Source organism: Melospiza melodia, chromosome 16 (assembly GCF_035770615.1).
Source record: "Melospiza melodia melodia isolate bMelMel2 chromosome 16, bMelMel2.pri, whole genome shotgun sequence".
NCBI classification, from domain to species: domain Eukaryota; kingdom Metazoa; phylum Chordata; class Aves; order Passeriformes; family Passerellidae; genus Melospiza; species Melospiza melodia.
In genome coordinates this window covers 2,046,824-2,071,880 of record NC_086209.1, presented here as the reverse complement: position 1 = coordinate 2,071,880, position 25,057 = coordinate 2,046,824, and the positions used below count along the sequence as shown (strand labels likewise).

The 25,057-nt window shown below is 57.0% G+C and overlaps 1 protein-coding gene and 1 long non-coding RNA gene across 2 annotated transcripts; one reads left to right on the top strand and one right to left on the bottom strand.

The window, feature by feature from the left end:
* On the top strand, positions 1–24,752 carry LOC134425565 (Krueppel-like factor 5). The gene is made up of 5 exons (XM_063170282.1): positions 1–303; positions 11,673–11,720; positions 15,653–16,556; positions 19,377–19,436; positions 23,826–24,752. The coding sequence occupies exons 1-5, from the start codon at positions 160–162 to the stop codon at positions 24,002–24,004; spliced, it is 1,335 nt and encodes a 444-aa protein (XP_063026352.1). The 5' UTR covers positions 1–159; the 3' UTR covers positions 24,005–24,752.
* On the bottom strand, positions 2,266–5,240 carry LOC134425567 (uncharacterized). Its single transcript, XR_010029718.1, has 3 exons — positions 5,175–5,240; positions 2,623–2,816; positions 2,266–2,376 (listed from the first exon to the last, which is right to left on the bottom strand). It is a non-coding gene; the product is annotated as an uncharacterized LOC134425567 (long non-coding RNA).
* Positions 24,753–25,057: the final 305 nt, after the last annotated feature.

The window sequence follows — 25,057 nt, the reverse complement described above, 5'->3', positions numbered from 1 at the left end:
CCGCGGCCAGGTACAGCCTTCCCGGCCTCCCACCCGCGCAGCTCGCTCCGCCTCGCCTCAGGGGGTTCCTTCCCTTCCCCTCCCTTGTTTCTCCCCCCTTTTTTCCCCCTTTCCCCGTTCCCCGGGCCTGGTTCCCTGTCCCGTGCGGGGCGCGGGGGGATGAGCAGCGGGCTGGTGGACGCGGCGGTGTTGGCACCGCTCAAACCCGTCAGCATGTCCGGGGAGCCCAGCGAGGACACCCCGGTCTTCGAGGACATCAAAGGCCCCTCACGGCCCCTGGAGACCCCTCCCGAGCTGGCGCAGGTAAGCGCTGGGAGGGAAGGGGCCGCTCCCGCCCGCTTAGGTGCCGCTGGCTTTGGGCTCAATTCTGCTTTGTTTCTCCCGTCGTGGCTGCGACACCTCCGTGCCTCTGTGGGCTCCCGCTTCCCCCTGCGCTGGCTTTTCTCCTGGGCGTGTTGCGTTTCGTTCGGGAATTTTGGTTTGGGTTTTTTTTTGCCTTCAGAACTCCCCGGCAAAGTCCGTGTGGGCTTTGCTCCCGCTCCAGGGTTCAGTCCCTGTGCCCTGGGCTTGGCAGGCCAGGGGTGTCCAGGAGCTCTCCCACCCGGAAAGGTTTTGGGATCGGGATTGCTGTGCCTGCGTGTGCCGGACGGGACACGGGACCTTATTTTCGATTTTATTTGATTCTCTGTACTTTTCCACCTCCGCCGTGGGGAAGGAATGCTCCTCGAAATTCCCTGGCAGCATTCCCCCCAGATAAAGGCCGGGATGAGGCTTTGGGGTGTTCCCGCAGGCCCACCCCTCTCCTGGGCCCTGCTGCCCACCCCATGTGGGGGACCGGGCTCCGTGTGCTGCCCCCAGAGCTCCGGCCTCCCTTCCTGCTGCCGGGCGGGTGCGGCAGGCCGGGCCCCACCCTGGAGCCGAGGTTTCCCCTTTTCCCGCTCCGTGGGGCGCGGGGTGCCCGGGGTAATGATTAACCCCAACCCCACGGCCCCAGCGCCATTTTGAGCGGGGCGGGGGCGCTCCGGGCCCGGCTCCGGGGCCGCGCAGGGTCCCCCAACCCGCTGCTGCTCCTGCAGAGACCCCCGGGAGGCCACCCCAGCCTGGGTGGCGCCAGGCAGGCTCGGGGCCATGTCCCCAGTGCCCCTGCTCTGCTCCCCACGTCACCGGAGTGCCCAGGGCCATTTTGGGGCTGTGCCCCGCAGAGGGAGGTGAAGGCCGTGGCTCCATCCCTGGATTTCTTGGAGCTCTGGGATCCACAGGGGCTGTCAGTGGTGCTTGTGGGTGTGGGGTCAAACAGGGAGCCATTCCTCCCTCCCCTGTGGGGTTTGGGGATCATCTGGATCAGAGCTGGGTGGTGGCTCTTGGAAAGCTGGGATTGTCCCAGGGCCTGTCCTGGGGGTAAAAGCTGACAGCTCCCTCCAAACCCCCTCAAAATGGGTTTTGAGAGGGTGAGCTTGGCTTCTTGCCTTTTTCTGTCTGGGTGGGATGAGGCAGTGTGACTATGGCTGGCCATGAGCCACCTCTTGTTCCCCTCATGGGGCCGCCCATGGCTGGGGACACCTTCACTCTACGCTATCCCTGCTGTGCTTCCAGCGGAAAGGTGAAATTTCTCCTCCCAGTTTGGTCCCAGATTGCTCTGGGGCAGTGGCAGCTCAGGGGTGGCCTTGGAGGTGTCACCCTTTGCCACTGACCCTCCTGTGTCCCTCCTGGGCGGTGGGATCCTGGCACAGCAGCTGTGGAGCTGGGCAGGTCCCATGGATGCCATGGACCCCCAAAGCCACGCAGGGAGCAGAGCTGTGCTGGGACTCCCCGAGAGCCCCAGGCTGGACCCCACAGCCCCAGGCAGGAGATTCCGTGGCCTGGTCCCTTTCTCCCAGAGGCTGTGGTGCTGTGGGAGCCCTGCCTGGAGGCAGGAGGAGCTGGAAGCTGCAGGGCTGGGGAGCCTTTGCTCCAGAGGGTTTTTATCAGCTTGACAAGGCAGGTGCCAAAGGCTGTGACCTGTCAGGCTCCAGCTCGGGGCAGTTCCCCGTGCTCTGGCTGCCTGAGCTTGGGAAGAGGCAGGAGCAAATTATCCCTGTGATTTCAAAGTCCCAGTGCCATATATCCCCCTCAAATTGCTTTACAGGTGAGAGCTCTTTGCTGTTGAAAATTTTATTGGATCGGGCTCAGGATGGAAACAGATACTTTGTGGAATTTCCAATCAAATTTTCCTTTTCATTGGTTTTTCCAACCAAAAAAAAAAAAATAAAAAAAAAAAAAACCAACAGAGAAAAGAGGAGGGAAAAGGGCTAGTGAGAGTAAAGGATTATTTATTCCTGATTTGGGTCACATCAGCCAGAAAAAGCATTTTCTTCTTTAAATCTCCAGTGGCTGATGCTGGAGGGAATAATAACAATAATGAATAATAAAAGTAAGGATAATAGTAATAATAATAATAATAATAATAATAATAATAATAATAATAATAATAATAATAATAATAATAATAATAATAATAATAGTAATAGTAAAGCAAAAATGATGTCCAGGGAACATTTCAGGAGAGGAGGAGCTCATCCCTTTGTGTGGCTATTGGGTGCCCTGGATGAGTGAGGGTCTTGGGGGATTTATCCTTGCTCCCACCTGGCTGCCACAGCATTCCTGGGCCCCTGGGGCTGCAGAAGCATCCCGGGATCACCCAGGACAGGAATTGGCTCCTCCAGGCTCCCTGTGGCTGTGGGGAGGTGGCTCTGCCACCCGCTGTCCTTGAGGGTTTGGGAAGGCAGTCCCTGTGTCCCTGGCTCCAGCTGGGAATTCTGCTGTTGGAGGATCCAGAGCTGTTGAGAGAGGGCAGGATCTGCTGGGAAGAGACAGAAGGACAAACCCCTGACCCTGTCCCTCGGTTTAACCCCTTCCTGCCTGTGCCAGGCCCCAGGGCAGTTGTGCTGGGGCTGGTGAGCTCCCGGTGGGGTTGAGGCTGTGGTGGGAAACAAGGAAGATGCTGAGGAGTGTGGAAAGGGATTTTCCTTGGCTGCAGGCTGAGGAACAGCAGCAAAGGGCTCCCTCTGTGTGCCCTGATCCCAGTTCCTGCCCCATAGCACTTCCCCACCCTGTCCTTGGCTCTCTCTGGGCTGGGGGGGGGCTCAGGAGGAATAAAACGTCTCCAGCATCTGGGGGGTGCTTGGACACATGAGATGGGATGAGGAAAGTGCTGTTCCCAGAGCTTTTCGTGGCACTTCACCTCCTCAGTGCTGGGATGGCACTGCCAGACCCTTCCAGCAGCGTGGATCAACTGTGGAACAGGGTGCCAGTGCTGTGCTGCTCCTCTGGCTTCCTCTTGGCAGGGATTTTGCTCCTGGATCACAGGAGAAGCTGGATCCAGCATTTTTAGGAATGCTCCAGCTTTCAGGAGCTGTTTTAATCCTGCCCTGTCCCTGTGTCCCTGTCCCTTGTCATGAGTGTGGCTGTCGTGGCTTGAGGGTGGCTGTCCCTTGGAGCTGGGATGGCTTTCCCAGTGCCTGGGAACCAGGGTGGTGGGTCCTGGTCAGAGCCAGGAGAGTCCTGCCTCCCATAAATAAAGCTCCTTTACTTTTTAGGAGAGATGTTGGAGTGCCCAGCACAGCTCCCAGGGGATGATTCATTGCCTTGGAATCTCAGGAGCTGCAGGCGGGGAATAAATTTGGCTTTTCTGCAGGGAAAGGGGAGATGGCTGCTTTGGAATTTTGCTGTGGACCTGGAATGAGATGCCTGGGGGGAATTCCCTCCCTTGGGGATCCTCCTGGCTTTGGAGAAGGGTTCAGAAATTCCATGCAAAATCCATTTCCAAAGGGTGCTGGCTCCAGGGAGTGCAGGAATGGAGTGGGAGAGATGGGAAGGTAAATCTTGCCAAGGAGGAATGGGAACACCTGATCCCTGTGGCATGAGGATGGGTTTGGGAGCTGGTGGAGCCTTGCATGAGGGATCTCCAGAGGGAGAGATGCGATCCTTCCCTCTGTTTTGCTTCGGGATCAGCTGATCCCAGTGTTTTTGGGACCAGCCCATGGATTTGCAAGTCTGCTTGGCTTTGTGCCTGGCAGGTGTCTGCAGGGCCACAGGGAGCTGGGACAGATTCCCAGAAATGATCCATTTATCCCTCTGATTTTGCTGGAAGACCCTCAGGAGAATCCCCAGCCCAGGGTGTGCCAGGGGTTGGTCTCATGGCAGAGCAGCTCTGCAGGAAGCCCTGGGTAAAACCAGTGAGCCCAAACCCAGCACATGCCTGGCCTTCATCCACAATGTGCATTACTGGAGTTCTCTGGAGGCCCCAAACCCCTCTGAGCTCCCTGGGCAGGGGCAGGAGGGAGAGAGGGGCAGGATGGAAGGAACAGGATGGAAGGAGGGGGAGGAGGAGCACCAGGATGGAGGGAGCAGGATGGAAGGAAGGGAAGGATGGAGGGAGGAGCAGGATAGGAGGGGCAGGATGGAAGGAGCAGCAGGATGGAAGGAGAAGGATGGAAAGGGCAGCAGGATGGAAGGAACAGGATGGAAGGAGGGGAAGGATGGAAGGAGCAGCAGGATGGAAGGAACAGCAGGATGGAAGGAACAGGATGGAAGGAACGGGATGGAAGGAACGGGATGGAAGGGGGGGAAGGATGGAAGGAGCAGCAGGATGGAAGGAACAGGATGGAAGGAGCAGCAGGATGGAAGGAACAGGATGGAAGGAGCAGCAGGATGGAAGGAACAGGATGGAAGGAGCAGCAGGATGGAAGGAACAGGATGGAAGGGGGGGAAGGATGGAAGGAACGGGATGGAAGGGGGGGAAGGATGGAAGGAGCAGCAGGATGGAAGGAACAGGATGGAAGGAGCGGCTCCACGGAACAGCTCAGCCCAACTGTGAGCCGCGGAGCTGCGGCTCTGTGCCGGTGGGACAAAGGCTGAGTGTTCTGCTTGGGAAGGGGACGAGGATTCCAGGTTCGTCCTCCTCCCTGCCACCTGCCATCCGCTCCGATTAGCTGGGAAAGCGCCTGGTGGTTGGCGTTTTGTCATTTTTGGAAAGCTGGGAAAGGAGGGAAGGAGCGGGGCGCTCCGGATTTCCCTCCAGCTCCTCCTGAGCGCTGTGCGGGAGGCAAATCCCGTCGGCCGACCCCGCTGCCCGGCTCTGGGGAATGCATTTCTGGCCCGTGCATCACCGCCCGGGAGCTTTCCCCCTCTCAAACCTGTTCGGTCACCTCCCGGCGCTGTTTTGTTCTCCTTCCCTGCTCCAGTGAGTTCTTTTATCCAACCCATCCACTGCAAATAATCGCACTTACGAGCGTCTTGTGAGCTCGATTACAGTGTTTGCTTTGCTCGTGCTCCATTGGCGAATTCCCGCAGTCACAGGGCCCGGCCGGGCTCCGGGGATTGGAGAGCTCGTGTTTACAATTCAGATGTTCTCAGAACTTGAGCTAGCATGAAAACCCTCCAAAAAAACCCCCACGGGCTGTTTACCACATCAAAGAGCTTCAGCCCCGTTCAAGCTCGGCTTGAAACTCAAACAAAGATTCTTTCATTGAGTTCAGAAATGCTGCGAGAATTCTTGGAAAATTATTGTTTTCTCAGCGTGATGGGGAGGGACCTTAAGTTCCCACCCAGAGCAGGATTTGTGAGTATTAAAATGAATTTCAGGACCTCGCTCCTGGTAGGATTTACAGTGCAAGCAGGAGAAGGGAACGGCAAGGAATTCATTGCAGTGTAGCTGCTCTAAAAACACAGGTTTATCCCAAAAAGCAGGGTTTTATGCCAAAAAGCAGGATTTTATCCATCCCTTATCAGATCCCTCACACCTGAGGTGATTTATCTCATGGATCTGAACCCTTCGTGGAGAGGCCAGGGGATGTGGATGTTCTCCAGCCCATCCAGCCATGGAGTTTTTTGTTGTGTATTTATTTACCCCAAATATTTTGATGCTGTCTCTACAAAATCGTAATTTTGCTGCTCCTCAGGGACATTTCAGGGAGCTAAACACAGGAATGGCTGGATATATTACAATTCCCCACAATGAGCAGGTTTGATCTTCTCTAAACTGTGGAAAAGCCCCAAATTTGTTGGGAAAATTAGGGTGACTCCCCAGCTGCTCATCCAAAACATTTCTGAATGCTTTGTTCTGGGCAGCCTCCAATATTTGGGGGTTTTGTGGTTCTGCGGTGTGGGAGGAGCTCAGCTCCATTAATTTGGGGTTTGCCATCCCCTCAGTCCTTGTGTTTCCCAGGGCTGGCAGTGCCCAGATTCCAAATGCTCCCACTGGGGTTTCTCCAGGGCTCAGAGCTTCCCCTGGGAGCTGTTACTGGCCTGTGCCATAATGAGCTTCCCTTAATTAACAGCAACTGGGGATTCCTTTATACAGAGAAAGTGTGGAAAGGGAGGGTTTGGGTGGAGTGCCCTGGATCTGGAGGAAACTCCAGATTTCTGCTGCCAGCACCACGCCAGAAGCACAGAGGGCCCTGCTCATGGCAGGAGGTCAGTGAGGTGATGGTTGAGGTCCCTTCCAAGCAAAACCATTCCATGATTCCATGAAATACTCAGCACAGGGCACGTGGCAGGAGTGGATGTGCTCCAGTGTCCCCTCAGTCCCTGTTCTGGCAGATCTTGGCTTGGAGGAAGGGTTGGCCCAACCCAAGGCAGCCTCGGGCTCTGTTTTGTTTTCCCAACTGCTCTGGGAGGAAATTGGGGCTGCAGGGATGGGGGGGATTTGCTGTCTGCACGTGAAACCTGACCTTGCCTGGGGTCTGCCCCGTGGTTTGCCTGGGAAGAACAGGATTTGTGGCCTCTTTGGTGGGATCTGGGTGCCAGGAGGGCTCCACAAGCCCCGGCAAGCAGCCAGTGACTCATTCCATTGTCGGCCCCTGGGAGCTGCCTCAGGGGCTGGGACAGGCAGAGTCAACCCCACCAGCTGGGGATGATCCTGGAGCCCCAAACCTCTCCCACAGCACCTTCAGGACCCGGGGCGGGGATGTGGAACTGGGGGCACTGAAAGGTCAAAGACAAACCCAGTGTCCTGTGGGCAGGAACAGGTGGATAAATCTGCCCAGGTAATCCTGGGGGTTGTGGCCTCCGGGAGTCAGGGAGAGGCAGTTCTGGGATGGACCCGAGTCCAGAAGGAGCAGCAGAGCTGCAGGGGGCCCCTGCTCCTGGCTAATTCCAAATCCAGAGCTGATTTGTGCCCGTGTAGCCCGGGGTTCCTTGAGTGTTTTGGCTGAGGCTGGAGCAGCTCCAAGCCTCTCGATCTTCCAGGAGTTGAAATGACATTAAATCATTTCATTTTTCCCAAAAACCCCTCCAAGGGGCTGTAGCAGCTCACACCAGGAATCAGCCCAGAGTGACCTCCAGGAGCTTTGATAGAAAACCTCCATTGCCTTCAGGGGCTTCACCTCAGCCTTTGCTGAGCAGGAGCAGCTCAGAAATCATGGAATGGGAATATCCTGAAAGCTGTGGAGGTCCAGCTCCCTTAAACCCTCATGTCCTCCCTTCCCACCCTTTGAGAGTTGTCCTCACACCATGTACAGCAGTGGGAGAGGGAGAGGCCATCCCTGATTCCCACCTCCCTTCCAGCTCCATCCAGGGCTGAGGTGGCTTTGGTGGTCCTGCAGAAGTGGGATCTACCCCAAAAATGTGGATCCACCCCAAAGTCACCATGGGACCCCCATGGAACCCCCTCTACCCTCACATCTGGAGATGCTCCTGTGTCATTCCCTGCCCACTCCCTGTCTCCAAGGGTTTGTTATTTTTCACTCCATTTATGGCTCTGTTTTTGGGAAGGTTTCTGCTTGCTGCTGGAGCCTGGCTGTTCCCAGCTGCTCCTCCTGCAGCCCCTTGACCTTGGAGTTGGATGAGGCTGTTTTCCCTGGCTCCCTTGGCCTTTGGGATTGTGGCATGATCCCGGTGATAAATTCCTGAGCTGGATTGTCTTTGAGGGAGCCTTTATCAGCTGCTGGAGGGAAGGAACTGCAAACACAGCCAGCAGCTCTGGGAGTGAGGCTGTCTGCCTGGAGATTCCCAGCTTCCCTGGCTCTGGGAACTCATCATCTGCTCAGGGAGTTCCAACACGAGGGCAGGAAAGAGCACTGGGATAACCCTGCCCATCTCCTGGGCCAGCCATGGGCACAAACCTGGAGAATGAATGAAATTCCATGAATGGTTTGGGAGCAGCACCTCATCAGGAGTGTTCTGAATACCCAGCTTGGGCAGGATGGGGTCTGACATCTTTGTCTGGCAGGGACAGGAAGAGGGGAAATGTTTGGGGTGGATGATGTCAACCTTGGGCTTGGTCACCTTGGAAGTGTTTTCCAACCCAAATAATCCACAAATGCCTCGAGGGCAGCCCCTCACCCTGGAGTGCTCAGAGCCCATCCAGGGCCTCCCTGGGCCCAGCACATTCCCATGGGAGCTCAGATTCCATCTGGGACAGGCTTTGTTGTTTACAGCAGCCAAACGTTGGGCACTTGAAAGGAAGAGTCCCGGGGCTTTCTTTGCTAATCCCGTTTTACAGAGAGTTCCAGGAGACGTGAGGAACAAACAGAAAATAACGTCGATGCAGGTCGGTATCAAACCCAAATGATCAGAGGATCAAATATTTACCCAGGTCAATATTTAACCAGGAGACAATAAATGCTGATATTGAACCAAATCTGGATATAAATACAGGCTATTTATAAAGTGAGCCTGCAAAGGGGCACTGCCAGGGCCGTGCCAGGGGGTTGATTGATGATTATCCTGCCCATTGTTTGCTGATTCCCTTGGAGGCTGCAGTTTCGTGCAGGTGCACGGAGAGAAGGAGCCGGGGCTGGGTGGTGGCACCACGGCCGTTGTGCCACACCTGTGCCCAGGTCCCTCCTGCTGGGACAGCCCCCCTTCCTGCTGGAGCCACCTCCTGCTGCTCCCCCATTGCTGGAACCCCCACGTCAGGGAATCATCCAGTCAGGGACTGGTTTGTGCTGGGGGACATTGGAGATCACCCAGCCTGACACCTCCCACTGCCCCAGGCTGCTCCAAATGCCAGTGTCCAGCCTGGCCTTGGGCACTGCCCGTGCTGGGCTGGTGCCAGGAGCCTCTGGGGCTGGATCCTGGAATGGTTTGTGTGGGAAGGGAAGGAAGGCTCATCCCATCCCACCCCAGCCCTGCCATGGCAGGGACACCTTCCCCTACTCCAGGCTGCTCCAAATCCCAGTGTCCAGCCTGGCCTTGGGCACTGCCAGGGATCCAGGGTGGGCACCTGTGCCAGGGCCTGCCCACGTTGCCAGGGAACAATTCCCAATTCCCAATATCCCATCCATCCCTGCCCTCTGGCACTGGGAGCCATTCCCTGTGTCCTGTCCCTCCATCCTTGTCCCCAGTCCCTCCCCAGCTCTCCTGGAGCCCCCTCAGGCCCTGGCAGGGCTCTGGGCTCTCCCTGGAGCTGCTGCTCTCCAGGTGAGCACCCCCAGCTCTCCCAGCCTGGCTCCAGAGGGGCTCCAGCCCTGCAGCAGCTCCGTGGCCTCCTCTGGATTTCCTCCAGCAGTTCCACATGCCTGTGATGCTGGGCCTCAGGGCTGGATGCTGTTGCCTGCCCAGCATGGACACAGGTGACATTTACCTTTTCCCTGTCCCCAGAGCTCTTTGCAGCCCCACGCTGGGGTCTGGCTGTGAGCAGGAGCCTGGATCCAGCTGAGAGGGAATCTCCCACCTGGGAGAAGGGCTGGGAGCTGTGCCCAGGCAGGAGTGGGCGCAGGGATGTGAAACACCCCCGTGTCCCCCCCGTGCCACCCTCAGAGCTCTGGTGCCTGTTTAGCAAACACCGATTCCCCCCCTGGTCCCCTGGCGCTGCTGGGAGGTGACAACACCTGATGTTCCTCCTGGGGCCGTTTGTCATTTATCACCTGCAGATTAGGAGGTGTTTGATCAGGGGACAGCCTGTCCCACCCCAGCCCCAGCCCAGCTCTCCGTGCTCGTGGTTAATCCGGATTTATCTGGGGCCTGCCAAGAAGTGTTTGTGTTGGACTCTGCTTGAATCGATCTCTGTGCTGATAACAGCTCCCCCAGGCTGGGACACTTGATCCAGGGATAAATCCCAGGCTCCTGCAGGATTTCTGGGAACTGCCAGGGCTGGAGGGGCTCATGTCCACCCCTGTGAACCACTGGAAAATCCCCACTGGAGAGGTGGGATGGCACTGCTCTCTTCACTGAGCCACTGGTGTTACTGGGGCCGGGGGATTCACACCCTGCAGCTCTCCCAGGGGCTGCTCCTGAGGTTATCCCATCCTCCAGGGAATTCTGGTCTCCAGGTTTGGGTGTGCTGAGTGTAACACTGCTGGTCCAGAGACACAGCCTGCTGTCCTTTCTGGTGTGGACAAAGTGCTGCTTTGCGCCTTCTCCTCATTTTTATTTCGGTTTTCTTTCTCTGCCAAGTTGAGGAGATGCTTCTCCAGGGTCAAACTTGGGTAACTTTGGGGGGAAAATCCCCCTGGAATTCAGTGCTTTGGCTGTGAGAAGAGTTTCTTGTTGGCTTTGCCTTCCTGAACAGCTGCAAATCAAAGAGGGTGGGTTTAGGTGGGGTTTTGGGAAGGAATTCCTGGCTGGGAGGGTGGGCAGGCCCTGGATCCCTGGCAGTGCCCAAGGCCAGGCTGGACAGCGCTTGGAGCAGCCTGGGACAGTGGAATGGGATGAGCCTTGAGGTCCCTTCCAGGTCAAGCCATTGTGGGGCTCTGTGATGGATCCCAGTCCCTCTGGCCTCCCAGAAGGTTTGTTGGTGTTTCCCCTTTCCCTGAGCTGCTAGTCCCTGACTCGTGGTGCTGCTGGAGCTGTGGCCATGCAGTCAGGGCTGTCTGGTGCCTCCTGCCCTCATCCTGGTCCCCAGGGATGGCCATGACTGTGAGGGACACTGGGCCCGTGACCCACTGAGAACCTGCTGGCTCTTCATCTGCAAGGCTCTGAGGCCTTTCCCCATGAGCCCACATCACTGTGGGGATGAGCTGAGCACCCTGTGTATGGGATGAATTCAGTCCTGCCCAAAAAGAGCCAGGAAATGGCTCCTTCCTGCAGGGGGGCTGGGCTGAGCATCCCAGGTCACTGCTGTCCATAAGAGGGGACAGGCACAGGAGGTGGGGGCTCCAGCTCTGAGATCTGCAACTCTCCTGACAGTGAGCAGGAGAATGGTGTGGGATGAGAAGGAGCCCACAGGAGCCTGGCAAATAGTGGTTTGGGATTTGGAGGAATCCCAGATCTCTTCCCCTCTTCTTGGTGCTGGAGGGCTGTGGCCTGTTTGGGACACTGACCTTGGAGAAAGGATCTGGGTCTGAGGGATCTGGGAGAGGCAGGAGAAGGGAGAGGTGCAGGACATTTGTGAGCTCACTGTCATCTGAGTGGGGGTGATAAAGGGATCCAAGGTGCCGCGCCTCAGTCTCCTTGGAGAGCTTGGTACTTCCCATTTGTCTCTTCTTTCCAAAGAGTCTTCCCTGTTCCTCCTTGGACAGGCTCCAACCATGGTGGGCAACCATCAACACATGGTGGGCAACCACCAGCTGCTTCCATGGTGTGGGATGTGGGGTGGGAGGAGACACCATTGGCATGGGGGATACCTGGAGACCTGGGGGGCTCTGGGAGGCTCTGGGGGGTGCTGGCCTCCTTGGCCAGGGGATTTGGGGGGTCTTTGGGGTGGCCAAGGCAAGGAGGACACCCCACTAACCCAGCCCTGCCTCCCACAGCTGCACCCCATGAGGATGGACCAGCGGATGCCACCGCTCATCCTGGAGGTGAGCAGCACCTTCCCTCATCCCTTCCCCTGCATCCTCCTGCTCCTGCTGGGAACAGCAAACACAGGAGTCCCCAAGAGACCGAGCTGGGACATTCCCCACTCCCCGTTCCCACTCCCTCCTTCCATCCCTGCTTCCAGCTGGGACACACCCCTCCCTCTCTGCCAGTCCCCTGTGTGTGTGTCACTGTCACCTGCACGGGCTGTGGGACACAGGAGTGACAGCCAGGAGCACCTGAGTGCTTGAGTGGCACTCGGTCACCTCAGTTGTGCTGCTCTGAGCTGAGGACTTTGTAGGATCATAGAATTGTTTTGTTTGGAGAAGCCCTCTCAGACCATCAGCTCCAACCATTCCCCAGCACTGCCAAGGCCACCACTGACCCATGTCCCCAAGTGTCACATCCACATGGCTGTTAAATCCCTCCAGCAATGGGGACTCTAGTCAGGGCCAGAAAATCTTTTTGGGGAAGATTTTCCCAATATCCATTCTGACCTCCCCTGGCCCAGCCTGAGGCCGTTCCCTCTCCTCCTGTCCCTGTTCCCTGAAGCACAGCCCAACCCCCCGGCTGTCCCCTCCTGTCAGGAGCTGTGCAGAGCCACAAGGGCCCCCTGAGCCTCCTTTGCTCCAGGCTGAGCCCCTGCCCAGCTCCTCTCCAGCCTCAGCCCCTTCCCAGCTCCTCTCCAGCCTCAGCCCCTTCCCAGCTCCCTCAGCCCCTTCCCAGCTCCCTCAGCCCTGCCCTGCGGCCCTGCCTGGGAAGTGCTTTGGGCTGGGAGGTGCCAGCCCCCGGCCGGGCAGAGTTTTCCAGGTGATTGCACAAAGCAAAGGCTCCCGTGTGTCCCTGTGGGAGGGACGCTGGTGCTGGGGGTTCCTGCAGAGCTGTGCCACGCTGGGGCATTCCATGGGGTGGGATTGTTGTTGTCCAGGTGCTGCACACTCACAGAGCACTGGGGCAGGGATGGTGTCCCCTGCCTGGTGACAGCCACTGCTGTCCCTTACCACCCCTTTCTCCAGGAGCCTGAAGGGGAATTGCTGTGGTTTTTTAAATGGAAAGACCAGGAAATGACAGTGCTCTGCAGGGAGGGGTGGTGCTGGAGGAAGGGAAGGTTGGGTGACACCACACAAGGGCCCTTCCAATTCAGGCCCTTGATGCCTGGTGAAGGCTGCCCTAGAACAGAGGCTAGGAGGACCTAAAGAATAAAGCAGGGATTTATAAAAAGGCCTCAATGGATCCACCTTGGGCAGCACAAGAGACCAGCCAGGGCTGCACCCAAGATGAACCAAAATGGTCACAAAAATCCCTGACTGCTCACGGGGTCTCTCACTGTGATCAGTTCTGCTCCATTTGCACATTGGAGTTCATTGTCCAATTACAGCTCCAGCCCCTGCAGTCCCACCCTGCTTGTTTTCCTCTCTCAGCCATTTGTGCTCTTGGATCTGAGATTTGGATCATTTGTCCTTGGTCCCCAGCAGAAGCAGGAATTGTTTTGTCTCCCTGCTCTGTGCAAAGAGCTCACCATCCCCTCGTGTGAAGTCCTGATCCACACTATAAAGCAGCGCAGAACCTGAAAAATAGAAAAGCTAAACCCTGAGGCATCACCCTCCATGGAAATTCGGCCCCTCCTTTAGTTTGGAAAGACCTTTTGAGCTCCACACTTTTCCCTATTTCTCTCCTGCCTGGTCACCTGGGCAGAAGGACCTTCCCTTGGGAACTGGAGGTGAGAAAGTGAAATGCCAGAGATAAGGGAAGTGTGAAGGAAATGGCAGCCAGCACTCAGCCTGCCCTGCTCCTGCCAAGTGGGGCCGTTCATGGCTCAGGAATGTGTGGCATCCCGAGCTGCCCCAGCGAGCTGATTCCCAAGGGAACCTGGCCGTGCCAGCCCGAGTGCCAGGAGTGCCCAGGGCTGGGCTCCAGGGCTGGGCCGTGGTTCTCCCGTGGCAGGAACCCGCCCAGCCCCAGCAGGGAGGGGTTGGAGCTCTCCATTGGTATGGAGTGGAGCTGCAGCTCTCCCAGTCCCTTCCCTTCCCTTCCCTTCCCTTCCCTTCCCTTCCCTTCCCTTCCCTTCCCTTCCCTTCCCTTCCCTTCCCTTCCCTTCCCTTCCCTTCCCTTCCCTTCCCTTCCCTTCCCTTCCCTTCCCTTCCCTTCCCTTCCCTTCCCTTCCCTTCCCTTCCCTTCCCTTCCCTTCCCTTCCCTTCCCTTCCCTTCCCTTCCCTTCCCTTCCCTTCCCTTCCCATGCCTCGGGGTAAAGAGAGAGGGCAGGCACCATGGTCAGGGCCCAGGGAATGGCTGGAGCTGAGCCAGGTGGATATCAGGGAAAGGTTCCTTATCCAGAGGGTGCTGGACACTGACCAGGCTCCGCAGGGAATGGAGCTCCAGGAATGTTTGGTCAATCAGGGTGAGGTTGTTGGGGTGCCCTATGCAGGACCAGGGGCTGGACTGGATGATCCTTGTGGATCCCTTCCAACTTGGGATATCCCATGAGTCCACAGCAGCTTTAGGGTTCCTTCTCCAGAGGGGCTTTGGAGATTCCTTTAACCAGGACAGGAACTTGCAGCACCTCCATGTTTGATGAGCACAGCCATGCCATGGTTGATGCCCTCAGAGGTGTTTTCCACACGTGACAATTCCCTGGTCCTGCAGGATTCCCAGCAGGCTGTGTACACACAGCACCCTGCCCTGCCCTGCCCTGCCCGGCCTCCCCGAGTGCCCAGGCTGCATTGGTGGCTGTCCCTGCCTGGGTGACAGCCAGCTCAGCCGTGTGCTGCCAGCAGGGCTCCCAGAGGTGCAAAGGCTCTGACTGAGCTCTTTCCCTGCAAAGGGCCAGGAAATCTCTTGGCTCCCACCCAGCTTTGTTAAGAGCCCTGAGGTGGCAGCAGGGCTGACTTTGGCCCATGGCACCGTGGTGACACAGTTCAGGGCTGGAAGTGGCTCAGGGCGTGGGCTGAGCTCAGCTCCCGCTCCTGGAGTGCACTCTGGGCTCTGCCAGGGAAACCTGGTCCTTTTCCAGCTGCTCTCCATGGGAATGAGGGCTGTGTCACTTGGGAACCACGCAGTGAAGGGCTGGAGCTCTGCACGAGAGCCATAGTGCTGGGCTCTGCAGCCATAGCGGGCAGAACCCAAGTCACCCAGTGCCAGAGGATGGATTTCCCCGAGGATTGCTCCATCAGGGTCCTGGGTTGTTGGGCCTGGATCCAGTGGGATGCCCCAGCAGGCAGGAACCAGGAGGCGGAAGGAGCCTAGAGGTTCTGGTAGCTTGGAGGAGCCAGACTTGTAAAAACAGCTCTGTAAAACCAGAACTAACACAAAGGTTAGGCCATGGCTGAGTCACTGCCCAAGTGAGGCAGGAAGGCAGGAACTGTTCCCATTTCAGGCTCAGAACATGCTGAATTAGTGGCAACATCACTTAGATTTCTAGGCCTGAGTTATTCCCCATTAATTAAAGGTATTGTCCTAGAATTCCCCAGTTCATTAAAGAGACTGCCCCAATATAAAACACTCCTCAGGCTGCTGAGTTTAAAGGAGACCAGAGCCAGCATGTCCAGGCTGGGCTGCAGATCCAACATGCCTGAGGTGTGATCCTGGCTGGATTCATCCCATTCCTAGTGTTCACTCCTGCTGCTTGCGTGGCCAAAGCTTTGTACCCAAAGCTCACTTCCCTTTATCAGGTTTGATTTCTGTCCTACCTGCATCCTTTCCCGGCTGCCCGGAGTTATCAGGGAGATAGGGAGGGGGGAAGTGGGGCAGAGGACGCTGATTCAGCCCTGGGGAGTCTGGCTGAGTCAGACCCGGAGCTAAATCACCTCAGCTCGGTTCCTGGGCCGTCACCGCTGCTCCCTCCATTTCCTGATGGCTCAAACCCCCTCGGGACGTTTCCTCCCCCCTGCTGGCAGTCAGGGTCAGCGTTCCCAACCCCGTGTCTGTGTTTTTGCCGCAGGCACGCTCGGAGATGGACAAGTACCTGTCCAGCGAGGTGCCGCCCGTGCCCATGCTCCCGGACAAGAAGTACCGCCGGGAGAGCGCCTCGGTGGTGGACGAGTTCTTCTCCACAGAGAAACCCAGCTCAGCTCCCTACAGCGTGAACATCAACGTCATCCTGCCCGACACCACCCACCTGCGCACGGGGCTCTACCGGCCCCCCAAGCCCGTGGCCCCCTTCCCACAGATCAAATCCGAGCCCGGCACCGCCTTCTCCCAGCCCTGCTCGTCCTCCTCCGGCCCCACGCAGACCCTGCCCGACTTCACCAGCGTGTTCAGCATGCCCCAGTCGGTGGCGGTCAACAACATCTTCATCAAGCAGGAGATGCCTGCTGAGATCCCGCTGTCGGCCCACCCGCAGCAACCCCAGCTCTTCCAGCTGCCCCTGGGTGCTGCCAATGCTGACGTTCCCACCCTGGCCTCCTCCTCCAGCGGCACCACGGCCATCAGCTGCCTCAGCGGGGTCACCATGTCCACGGGCTCGGTGGCCAGCGTGGCGCACAGGCCCGTGCAGCCAGCGGGGCCCCTCAAGCAGTACCCGCACGTGGCCCAGGGACAGGGCAGCTTTGGGAACATCTCCGGGCAGTTCTACCCCGCCCCGGGGGTGACTCTGCCCCCCTCGCCCCCCAACTCGCAGCCTGGCAGCCCTGAGAACCAGCCCGAGCTCATCAACACCATCTCTCCGCCGCCCTCCTACGAGGCCACCTTCGGACTGAAGCTGGTGCAGTCGGCCCCGATGCCCCCGGGGCCCAACGGCGTCGGGGGCCTCTCCCAGGGCCACGTGGTGATGCAGCCCCCCAAGTACAACCGGCGCAACAACCCCGAGCTGGAGAAGAGGAGGATCCACCACTGTGACTACCCAGGTGTGCTCACAGCGCCTCTGGGGGCTCTGGGCACCCCAAGGATGGGTGGGAGCCTCCAGGGAGGATAATCTGAGATCCTTTTGGGGTGAAGCTGGGGATGGAGCCCCAGGGAATTGGGAGGGAGTAGAAGAGGTTCATCCCACCGGCACGGTGTGGTTCCTGTTGTGTCCCCTTCCCTCTCCCTTTACACTCAGGCAAATGCGACTCAACAAAGCTCCTAAGGCAGGGATGCTCCTGGGAATCTGCACTTGGGAATCTGCAGTTGGGAATCTGTTCCTGAGCTGTTGCTTCTCTCTGGTCCTTCCCAACCCCGAGCAGCCACTGAAGCCACTCTGCCATTCCCATTCCCCCTTCCTTTCCCTCTCTCTAACAGTGGGTGGAAAACCAGCAAGGAATTCCCACCAGGAGCCCCGCTGGACTCTCTCTGAGAGTTCTGATCTTGCAAAGAGGCAATGAAATGAACATCCCTGTGCCTTCCTTCCATGGCTCCACGTGCTGCAGCAGGAGCTGTGCAAGGGCATTCATGGAGTGTTTTGGTTGGAAGGGATGTTTAAAGGCCATGTTGTCCCACCATGGACAGGGACACCTTCCTGTCCCAGCTTGCTCCAAGCCCTCCAGCTGGGGATCAGCCCAGAGCAGCTGTGGCTGCCCCTGGATCCCTGGGAGTGTCCCAGGCCAGGCTGGACAGGGCTTGGAGCACCCTGGGACTGTGGGAGGTGTCCCTGCCCAGGGCAGGGGGTGGAACTTGGGTGAGCTTTCCTTCCAACCCAAGCCAGTGTGGGATTCCATGGCACACACCAGGGAAGCAAATCCCATTGAGAGCCACTCCCGGGGCCAGGAGACACCTCCCATTTCCTGGGCTGATCCCCAGGGCTGAGCAGCGGTGGATTAGCAAACAGCTTTCCCGTGGGGGTGTGTGAATGAGGAAAGTCACTTCCTAACTGCCTCAGGGAGGCTTACTGACCCTTTCCCTGGCATGGGAGTGGCTGAGGCAGCCCAGAGGCTTTGCCTGCTCCAGATCCCATCTCCAGCCACGGTGCCAGGAGCTGCATAAGAACAGGAGAGGTTGAGAGAGATCTTTCTGTGCTTACACCTTCCCACTCTCTGGCACCCTGTGGATCAGGGACTTTCTGAGCCACAAGCTGCCAGTGGTTGATGGTTTGTGCTGAATTTTTTATCTTCTGCTGGTCAGACACACTCCTCGTGTCTGACTGCTCAGAGCTCATCCTGCAGGATTTGCACCAAGGCAAAGCTGCTTTTAGCAGGATTTTGGTCTGTGGTGCCAGAAAAAAAAAAATACCCCAATCTATGCTGAATAAATCCTGGGTCTGTACATGCAGAGATGGAGCAGAGATCCATGTGATCCCTCCTTCAAAGGTTCAGCTGGAGGTGGCTCCAGTCAGGAAAAATGGTGAGGGATTCTCACCAACCTGGCCTCTGTGAGGAATGAGGGGGCCTTGGAGACTTCACACCTGGTACCAGATGGATGTGGGAGAGCTGTTGGTCAAGCCCCATCCAGAACCTTCCAGGGCCTGAAGGGCTTGGAGACTTCACACCTGGTACCAGATGGATGTGGGAGAGCTGTTGGTCAAGCCCCATCCAGAACCTTCCAGGGCCTGAAGGGCTCCAGGAGAGCTGGGGAGGGACTGGGGACAAGGATGGAGGGACAGGACACAGGGAATGGCTCCCAGTGCCAGAGGGCAGGGATGGATGGGATATTGGGAATTGGGAATTGTTCCCTGTGAGGGCGGGCAGGCCCTGGCACAGGGTGCCCAGAGCAGCTGTGGCTGCCCCTGGATCCCTGGCAGTGCCCAAGGCCAGGCTGGACACTGGGGCTGGAGCAGCCTGGGGATGGTGGGAGGTGTCCACACCCATGGAATGGGAAAAGCTTTGAGCTCCCTTCCAACCCAAACCATTCCTTCATTCCCTGATCTCTCTATCAAATGTGAGGGGCTGCCAAAGCTTCAGAGCCCCAGAAACAAACTGAATGGGGTCACCACCCTGTGTCCCTCCTGCCAAGGAGGAGAAAAGCAGCTCCTGGCCCACCTGAGCAGGAGCAGGACAGGACCAGGGGCTCATCCTGAGCAGGAGGCTCCTCTGGGCTGGGTGGAAACCCTGGGATGAAAAATATCCCAGTGCTGCTTGTGCAGGTCATAAAAATGCAAATTCATATTTGAATGTCCTCATCAAAACACAAAGCAGCAGGGCCAGAAAAGGCAGCAGAGGCTTCCTTAAGCTTTTTCCAACTTCAACATCAGAGGAGTTAAACTGACTCCTTTTGAGATACCTGCTGTTGGAACTCTTCCCCAGTCGTGGTGTTTCTGTTAAACACTGTCTTGATGAAACCTGTTCATGCTGGTCTTGTGAAAACACTTCCCCCTGGCTCTGCTCTGGGACCTGGAAGCCAAGCTGTGCCTGTCCCTGGCTGTTTCCTGCTTCCTGGAACATTGGTACCACGTCTGCTGGGCCAGGACTGTTACAAAACCCAGCCTTGCACAGTCCTGTCAGCTCTGAGTGGGGCCCAGAGAGACAGGGCAGCACAGAGCCAGGAGCGTGGGGGAATCAGGGCTTTTCATCCTGGTGCTGGAAGGGGGGTTTGAACCTCTGTGCTTGGCTGTGCCCCCCTAATTCCCAGCACAATTCCCTTGGGAGAAGGTGTTGAAGTCTCTCTGCCTAAGAGAAAACGCTCCTTGATTAGTGCTGAGCCCACGCCAGGCTTGTTTGCATGGCCCAGCTCTGTCCCTCCCCTCAAATATCAGAGTTTGTTTGAGCAAGGGCCCCTTTCTCACAGAGGAATTGTGTTTTTTTCTGTCCTTGCAGGTTGCTCAAAGGTTTACACCAAGAGCTCCCACCTGAAGGCACATCAGAGGACTCACACAGGTAAGAGCAGCTCCAGGAAATGTTGCCAGCCTCAGGTACCAAAGCCCCCTAAAAGGGCAAGGTTAGGTGGGATATGGGGAATTAGGAATTCCTGGCTGGGAGGATGGGCAGGCCCTGGCACAGGGTGCCCAGAGCAGCTGTGGCTGCCCCTGAATCCCTGGCAGTGCCCAAGGCCAGGCTGGACACTGGGGCTGGAGCAGCCTGGGATGGTGGAAGTTACCATGGTGCAAGATGGGCTCTAAGGTCCCTCCCAACCTGATCTGTTCTTTGAATCTTTGATTTTTTTTCCTCACTCTGAGCTCTTCCCCTGAGATGTCCCAAATCCTACCCGGGGCTGATGCTGCTGATCCTACAGGAAGGCTCCATAAGGCTTGTGCTGCACCTTTAGGATCTCTGAGGAGACCAGGGCATCTCTTCTGTCAAACCCCCACCCCAGGGCTCCCAGGGAGAGGGAGGAGCCCCTCGTGTCTCCCTGAGTTCCACTGCCTCTGAAGCACCCAGGGAAGGGCTCCCAGTGCCCAGGGGATGGGCTGAGGGTGCCCCAGGGAGCCCAGCTGGGAGCAGCTCCCAGCACAGCTCCCCGGGCTGATCCCAGCTCCGTGACACTCTGCATTCAAGCCCTGGTGCCCTCATTAAGGCATTTATTATACCTGAAACATTATCAGATCCCCAGGTACTCCAGGAACCATCAGTGCCCTCATAAATCTCTTTTATAGGAGGGCTGATCTTTACTGAGAGCAATTAAGCCAGGCCCAGAGTTCACTTCTGGTTTTTATGAACAACGACCAAAGCCTGTTCTGTGGCTGGGAATTGCTCCTTGCTCTTGGCTCTGTTCCTTCCCCCCCTTATCAGCCCTTCAAACAAAGAATTTCATCTTGTGCCTGAGCCACGGTGGTTCTTTGGCAGGGGCTGGGCACAAGGGGCTGGAAAACAGCACGGAAAGGCTGGAAAAAAAGGAACAGGAAGGATGTTGTCCCAGAGATGGGTGCTGATAGGGGTTTATCACAGTCTGGAATCAGGCCTTTAAAATTAAATGAAATTAAATATCTCTTGCCCCTTCTCTTGGGAGCTCTGTGCCCAGGACAGGATCCATGAGTTGGGAGCCTCCTTACCTATCACATACAAAGATGTACCCAGGAAAACCTGGGTGGGTTTGAAATCCAGGAAAACTCTGTGGTTTTCCAGGTTTCCCAGTAATCAGGCAGGAAATCCAGGTGGCTTTGCCTCCTTTCCTTCTCCTGCTGTTAGAGGGAAGGCTGGAGAGGTGGGGGAGGGTGTGAGCTGAGGAGTCAGGACCACTGGTGGTGGTGTGGGATGAGCAAAAAGCAGGGAATCCAATCCAGAACTTCCTACAATCCTGGCCCAGATCTCTGCTTCCAATGTTTTTAAGCCTTGTGTTTTGCTTTGGAAGCCCTATCCTTGCTGAGGTGCTCACCAGAGCTGCAAGAGCCAGGCTCACCCCAAATCCTGCCTCAGCTCCACCACCCAAAGGGTTAAAAACGTCCCTTCCCCTATTCCCTGCCTGACGAGCTGGTCTGGGAGCTCTTTCCTTGTGGTTTCCGTTGCCATGGCCAGGCTGTTTTCCTCTGCTGGAGCCACCATTCATTTCCTGGGTGCCATTGTGAGGTTAAACATCAACCCCCGGGGCGGGAATGCCACCCCGGATCCTTTGTTTGAGCCCGCCCTGCCGTGCTGTCCCGGGAGAGGCAGCCAGCTCCGGGGACAATGGGCAACCTTGGGGTTCTGTCCTGGACATCCACCTGGCATTGTTTGAAAGCAAAGGGCTTGACCCAGCCAGGTGACCTGCAGGGGACAAGGTCTGGGCTGCAAGGGACAAATCCTGCCTTGGGGCAAATCCTTCTTTTGGGAAAATCCTGCTTTTGGGAAAATCCTGCCATTTTGGGGCAAATCCTGCCTTTGGAAAATCCTACCTTGGGGCAAATCCTGCCTTTGGGGCAAATCCTGCTTTTGGGAAAATCCTGCAGGACACTGTCTGGGCTTAAGGGGGACCTGCAGGGGACAAGGTCTGGGCTGCAAGGGACAAATCCTGCCTTGGGGCAAATCCTTCTTTTGGGAAAATCCTGCTTTTGGGAAAATCCTGCCATTTTGGGGCAAATCCTGCTTTTGGGGAAATCCTGCCTTTGGAAAATCCTACCTTGGGGCAAATCCTGCCTTTGGGGCAAATCTTAACTTTGGGAAAATCCTACCTTGGGGAAAATCCAGCTTTTGGGAAAATCCTGCCTTTGGGAAAATCCTGCTTTGTGAAAATCCTGCCATTTTAGGGCAAATTCTGCTTTGGGGAAAATCCTACCTTGGGGCAAATCCTGCCTTTGGAAAATCCTGCCTTTGGGAAAATCCTGCCTTTGGGAAAATCCTGCCATTTTGGGGCAAATCCTAACTTTGGGAAAATCCTGCTTTTGGGAAAATCCTGCTTTTGGGCAAATCCTGCTTTTGGGAAAATCCTGCCTTGGGGCAAATCCTGCTTTTGGGAAAATCCTGCCTTTGGGAAGATCCTGCTTTTGGGAAAATCCTACCTTGGGGCAAATCCTGCCTTCAGGAAAACCCTGCCTTTGGGAAAATTCTGGTGTTTTGGGGCAAATCCTGCCTTTGGGCAAATCTTGCCTTTGGGAAAATCTTACCTTTGTCTTGGCATGTCCCAAGTCCCATAAAACCCCCACCAACTCCTTGTAAATCCTCTGCAAATGCTGTGTTTACCTGAGCCATAAAAATCCCTCTCCCTTTCCCGTGGAGCAGCATCCAGGGGTTTTTGGAGGAGCAGGATGTGCTCGTGCTGCTCTGCCTCCTCCAGGTCCATGTATCCATGGTTTTGTGTTTTAGCCACTGCAGGCAGGGCACTGGAGACCTTGCTGTGGCTGATTTCACTTCCCTGGCCAAACGTGGCATTCCCATCCTTGGAATTGTTCAAGGCCAGGTTGGATAGGGCTTGGATGTAGTGGAAGGTGGAACATGGTCTAGTAGAACCTGGTGTGGGGAAGATGGGCTTTAAGGTCCATTCCAAGACAAGGCATTCCAAGATTCCCTGGCTCTGTGGAGCAGCCTGAGGGAGGAAGAGCTCCCTGGGAGCACGGAGAGGAAGGAATCCCTAGAAGTCACTGCAGGAATCCCTGGAAGTTGGCGGAACCTGGTCTGGGCAGGGTGGAACACGAAGGGCTTTACGATCCTTCCCAAGCTGAGCTGTTCCAGGATTCCCCGGTTCCATGGAGCAGCCTGTGGGAGGAAGGGCTCCCTGGAAGCACGGGAAGGTCTCCCTGGAAGGCTGGGGAGGCAGGAATCCCTGGAAGCACGGCAGGGCAGGGCACACATGCCCGTGCACGCGTGCTGCGTGCGGACGTGCGCTCCCGCCGCCGCTGCGCCCGGCACTTGGCCCCGGGAAGGGTAAATATTTGAGGTCGGGAATGTCAGCACATTCCCTGAACTCTGCCTGCCTGTTGAGGCTGTTAAGAGCAGCACTAATATTTGAGAGCACCACGCCCTGCGTGGGGACAGGGCTGCAGCCAGGGCTCAGCCCCGTGGCCCGGCTGGAAGCGGCCGCGGCTTTTCCAGCGCAGTTCCCGGCTGGCTGGGAAAAGGTTCGTGCTTGAGTGGATTTCGGTTGGGAATGGGTGTGTTTGGGAGGGAGGGGGAGAGGGCACGGGGATGACATCACCTGAATGTGCTGAGGGAAACACAATGGGTTGTGTACAGAGCTGCTGGCAGGGGAACTCGGAGGTGTGGAGCATTAGGTCATGGAATCCTGGAATGGTTTGGCTTTGGGAGGGGTCTTTAAAGGCTGTCTGATCCTTTAGGGGTGTCTTCCACTAGACCAGGTTGCTCCAAACCCCATCCAACCAGGCCTTGAGCACCTCCAGGGATTGTGCACCCACCAACATTGGATGGCGGTTTCAAAAAATTTAGATTTTTCAGATTGAAATTTAGATTTACAGCCCTGTCTTCCTCCTGGTGCCTCCCACCACTCACAGCTTCCTTAGGAATTTCTGGCTTTTTATAAAAAAAAAAAAAACAACCTAATTCACAAGTTATTTTTCACCAGAAATGCTCCAAAATCCAGCAGGGACTTGAATAGCACCAGAAGGCGAAGTGGGAGGGGGTGAAGAGGGGCAGGACCTGGTTGGTGGTGCTAGGCTGAGTGCAGCCCTGGCAGTGCCAAGGAAATTGGGTGTCCCCAGGAGGCTTGGGGGTGTTTTTGGGAGGCTGGGCAGGGGGTGGAGAGGGACAAGCCCTGTGTGGTGCAGCTCAACCCACGCTCCCTCAGCGGGGCTGTGCACGCTGGGCAGCCCTGGCAGTGCCACTGAAGGGGGATCTCCGGAGGCCGGGGGGGGGTGTTTGGGGGGCTGGGCACACGTGTGACCTGTGGCTGTCCCCGGGCAGGTGAGAAGCCCTACAAGTGCACGTGGGAGGGCTGTGACTGGCGCTTCGCCCGCTCGGACGAGCTCACCCGGCACTACCGCAAGCACACGGGCGCCAAGCCCTTCAAGTGCATGGCGTGCGGCCGCTGCTTCTCCCGCTCCGACCACCTGGCCCTGCACATGAAGAGGCACCAGAATTAGGAGCTGCCTCCCTTCCCGCTTCTCCGAGAGCAGCTCCAACTCTTCCCTTCTCCCAGGGAAGGATCTGTACATAGGAACGGCCCCGTGCCGCCGTGGCCCGGGCGGCAGCAGAGCCCTGCCAGCCTGGCCCCGACGTGTCTGGTCTTAGCAGAGACTGGAACCCCCAGCCCGCCTCAAAGCAGCCCTGACTGCAGACTGAGCTCCTGATGAGGCTCCTGCTGGCACTGGGGTGCTGGAGCACGGATGCCCAAGGGCTTTCTTCTGGCAGTCCTGCTATCTGCTCATCACTCAGGAGCAACTTCTTGTCTCAAGGCCCTTTGGGATGGGTTTTGCCCCTGTGGTGAGGCCCAGGAGGATGTGACAGCTTGGCTGTGACAACTTTCACTTGGACTCTCTAGGACTGTCCCATGGCATAGCCATGGATGTGATACTGTGTGACCATGGACGTGGCACCTTGTCCCATGGTGTGACCATGGGTGTGGCACCGGTGCCATGGTGTGGTCATGGATGTGGCATGTGTCCCATGGCATCGCTGTGGATGTGATGCTGTCCCCATGGTGTGACCATGGATGTGACCCTGTCCCCCATGGTGTGACCATGGATGTGGCACTGATTCTGGGGTGTGACCATGGATGTGGCACTGTCCCCCATGGTGTGACCATGGATGTGACCCTGTCCCCAATGGTGTGACCATGGATGTGGCACTGATTCTGGGGTGTGACCATGGATGTGACCCTGTCCCCCATGGTGTGACCATGGATATGACACTGTCCCACATGGTGTGACCATGGATGTTGCACTGGTGCCATTGTGTGACCACGGATGTGACCCTGTCCCCCATGGTGTGACCATGGATGTGACCCTGTCCCCCATGGTGTGACCATGGATGTGGCACCAGAACAGGAGCCGTGCCCAGGACTGTTGGCTGTGACAATCCCAGCCTCTGTGGGGGCACAGAAGAACAGACCTGTGACTAACTCACCCTTCAAACAAGGGGCAGCACAAGAGCAGGTGACAGAAGTGTCACCCGTGTCCCACTGAGCCATGCCTGGC

What these genes read in the sequence shown, in the direction of transcription:
- LOC134425565 (XM_063170282.1), top strand. Translation starts at nt 160, where the DNA reads ATGAGCAGCGGGCTGGTGGACGCGGCGGTGTTGGCACCGCTCAAACCC. An exon ending in CCCCTCCCGAGCTGGCGCAG is followed by an intron (nt 304 to 11,672) that starts GTAAGCGCTGGG and finishes TGCCTCCCACAG; the next exon opens with CTGCACCCCATGAGGATGGA. An exon ending in CCACCACTGTGACTACCCAG is followed by an intron (nt 16,557 to 19,376) that starts GTGTGCTCACAG and finishes CTGTCCTTGCAG; the next exon opens with GTTGCTCAAAGGTTTACACC.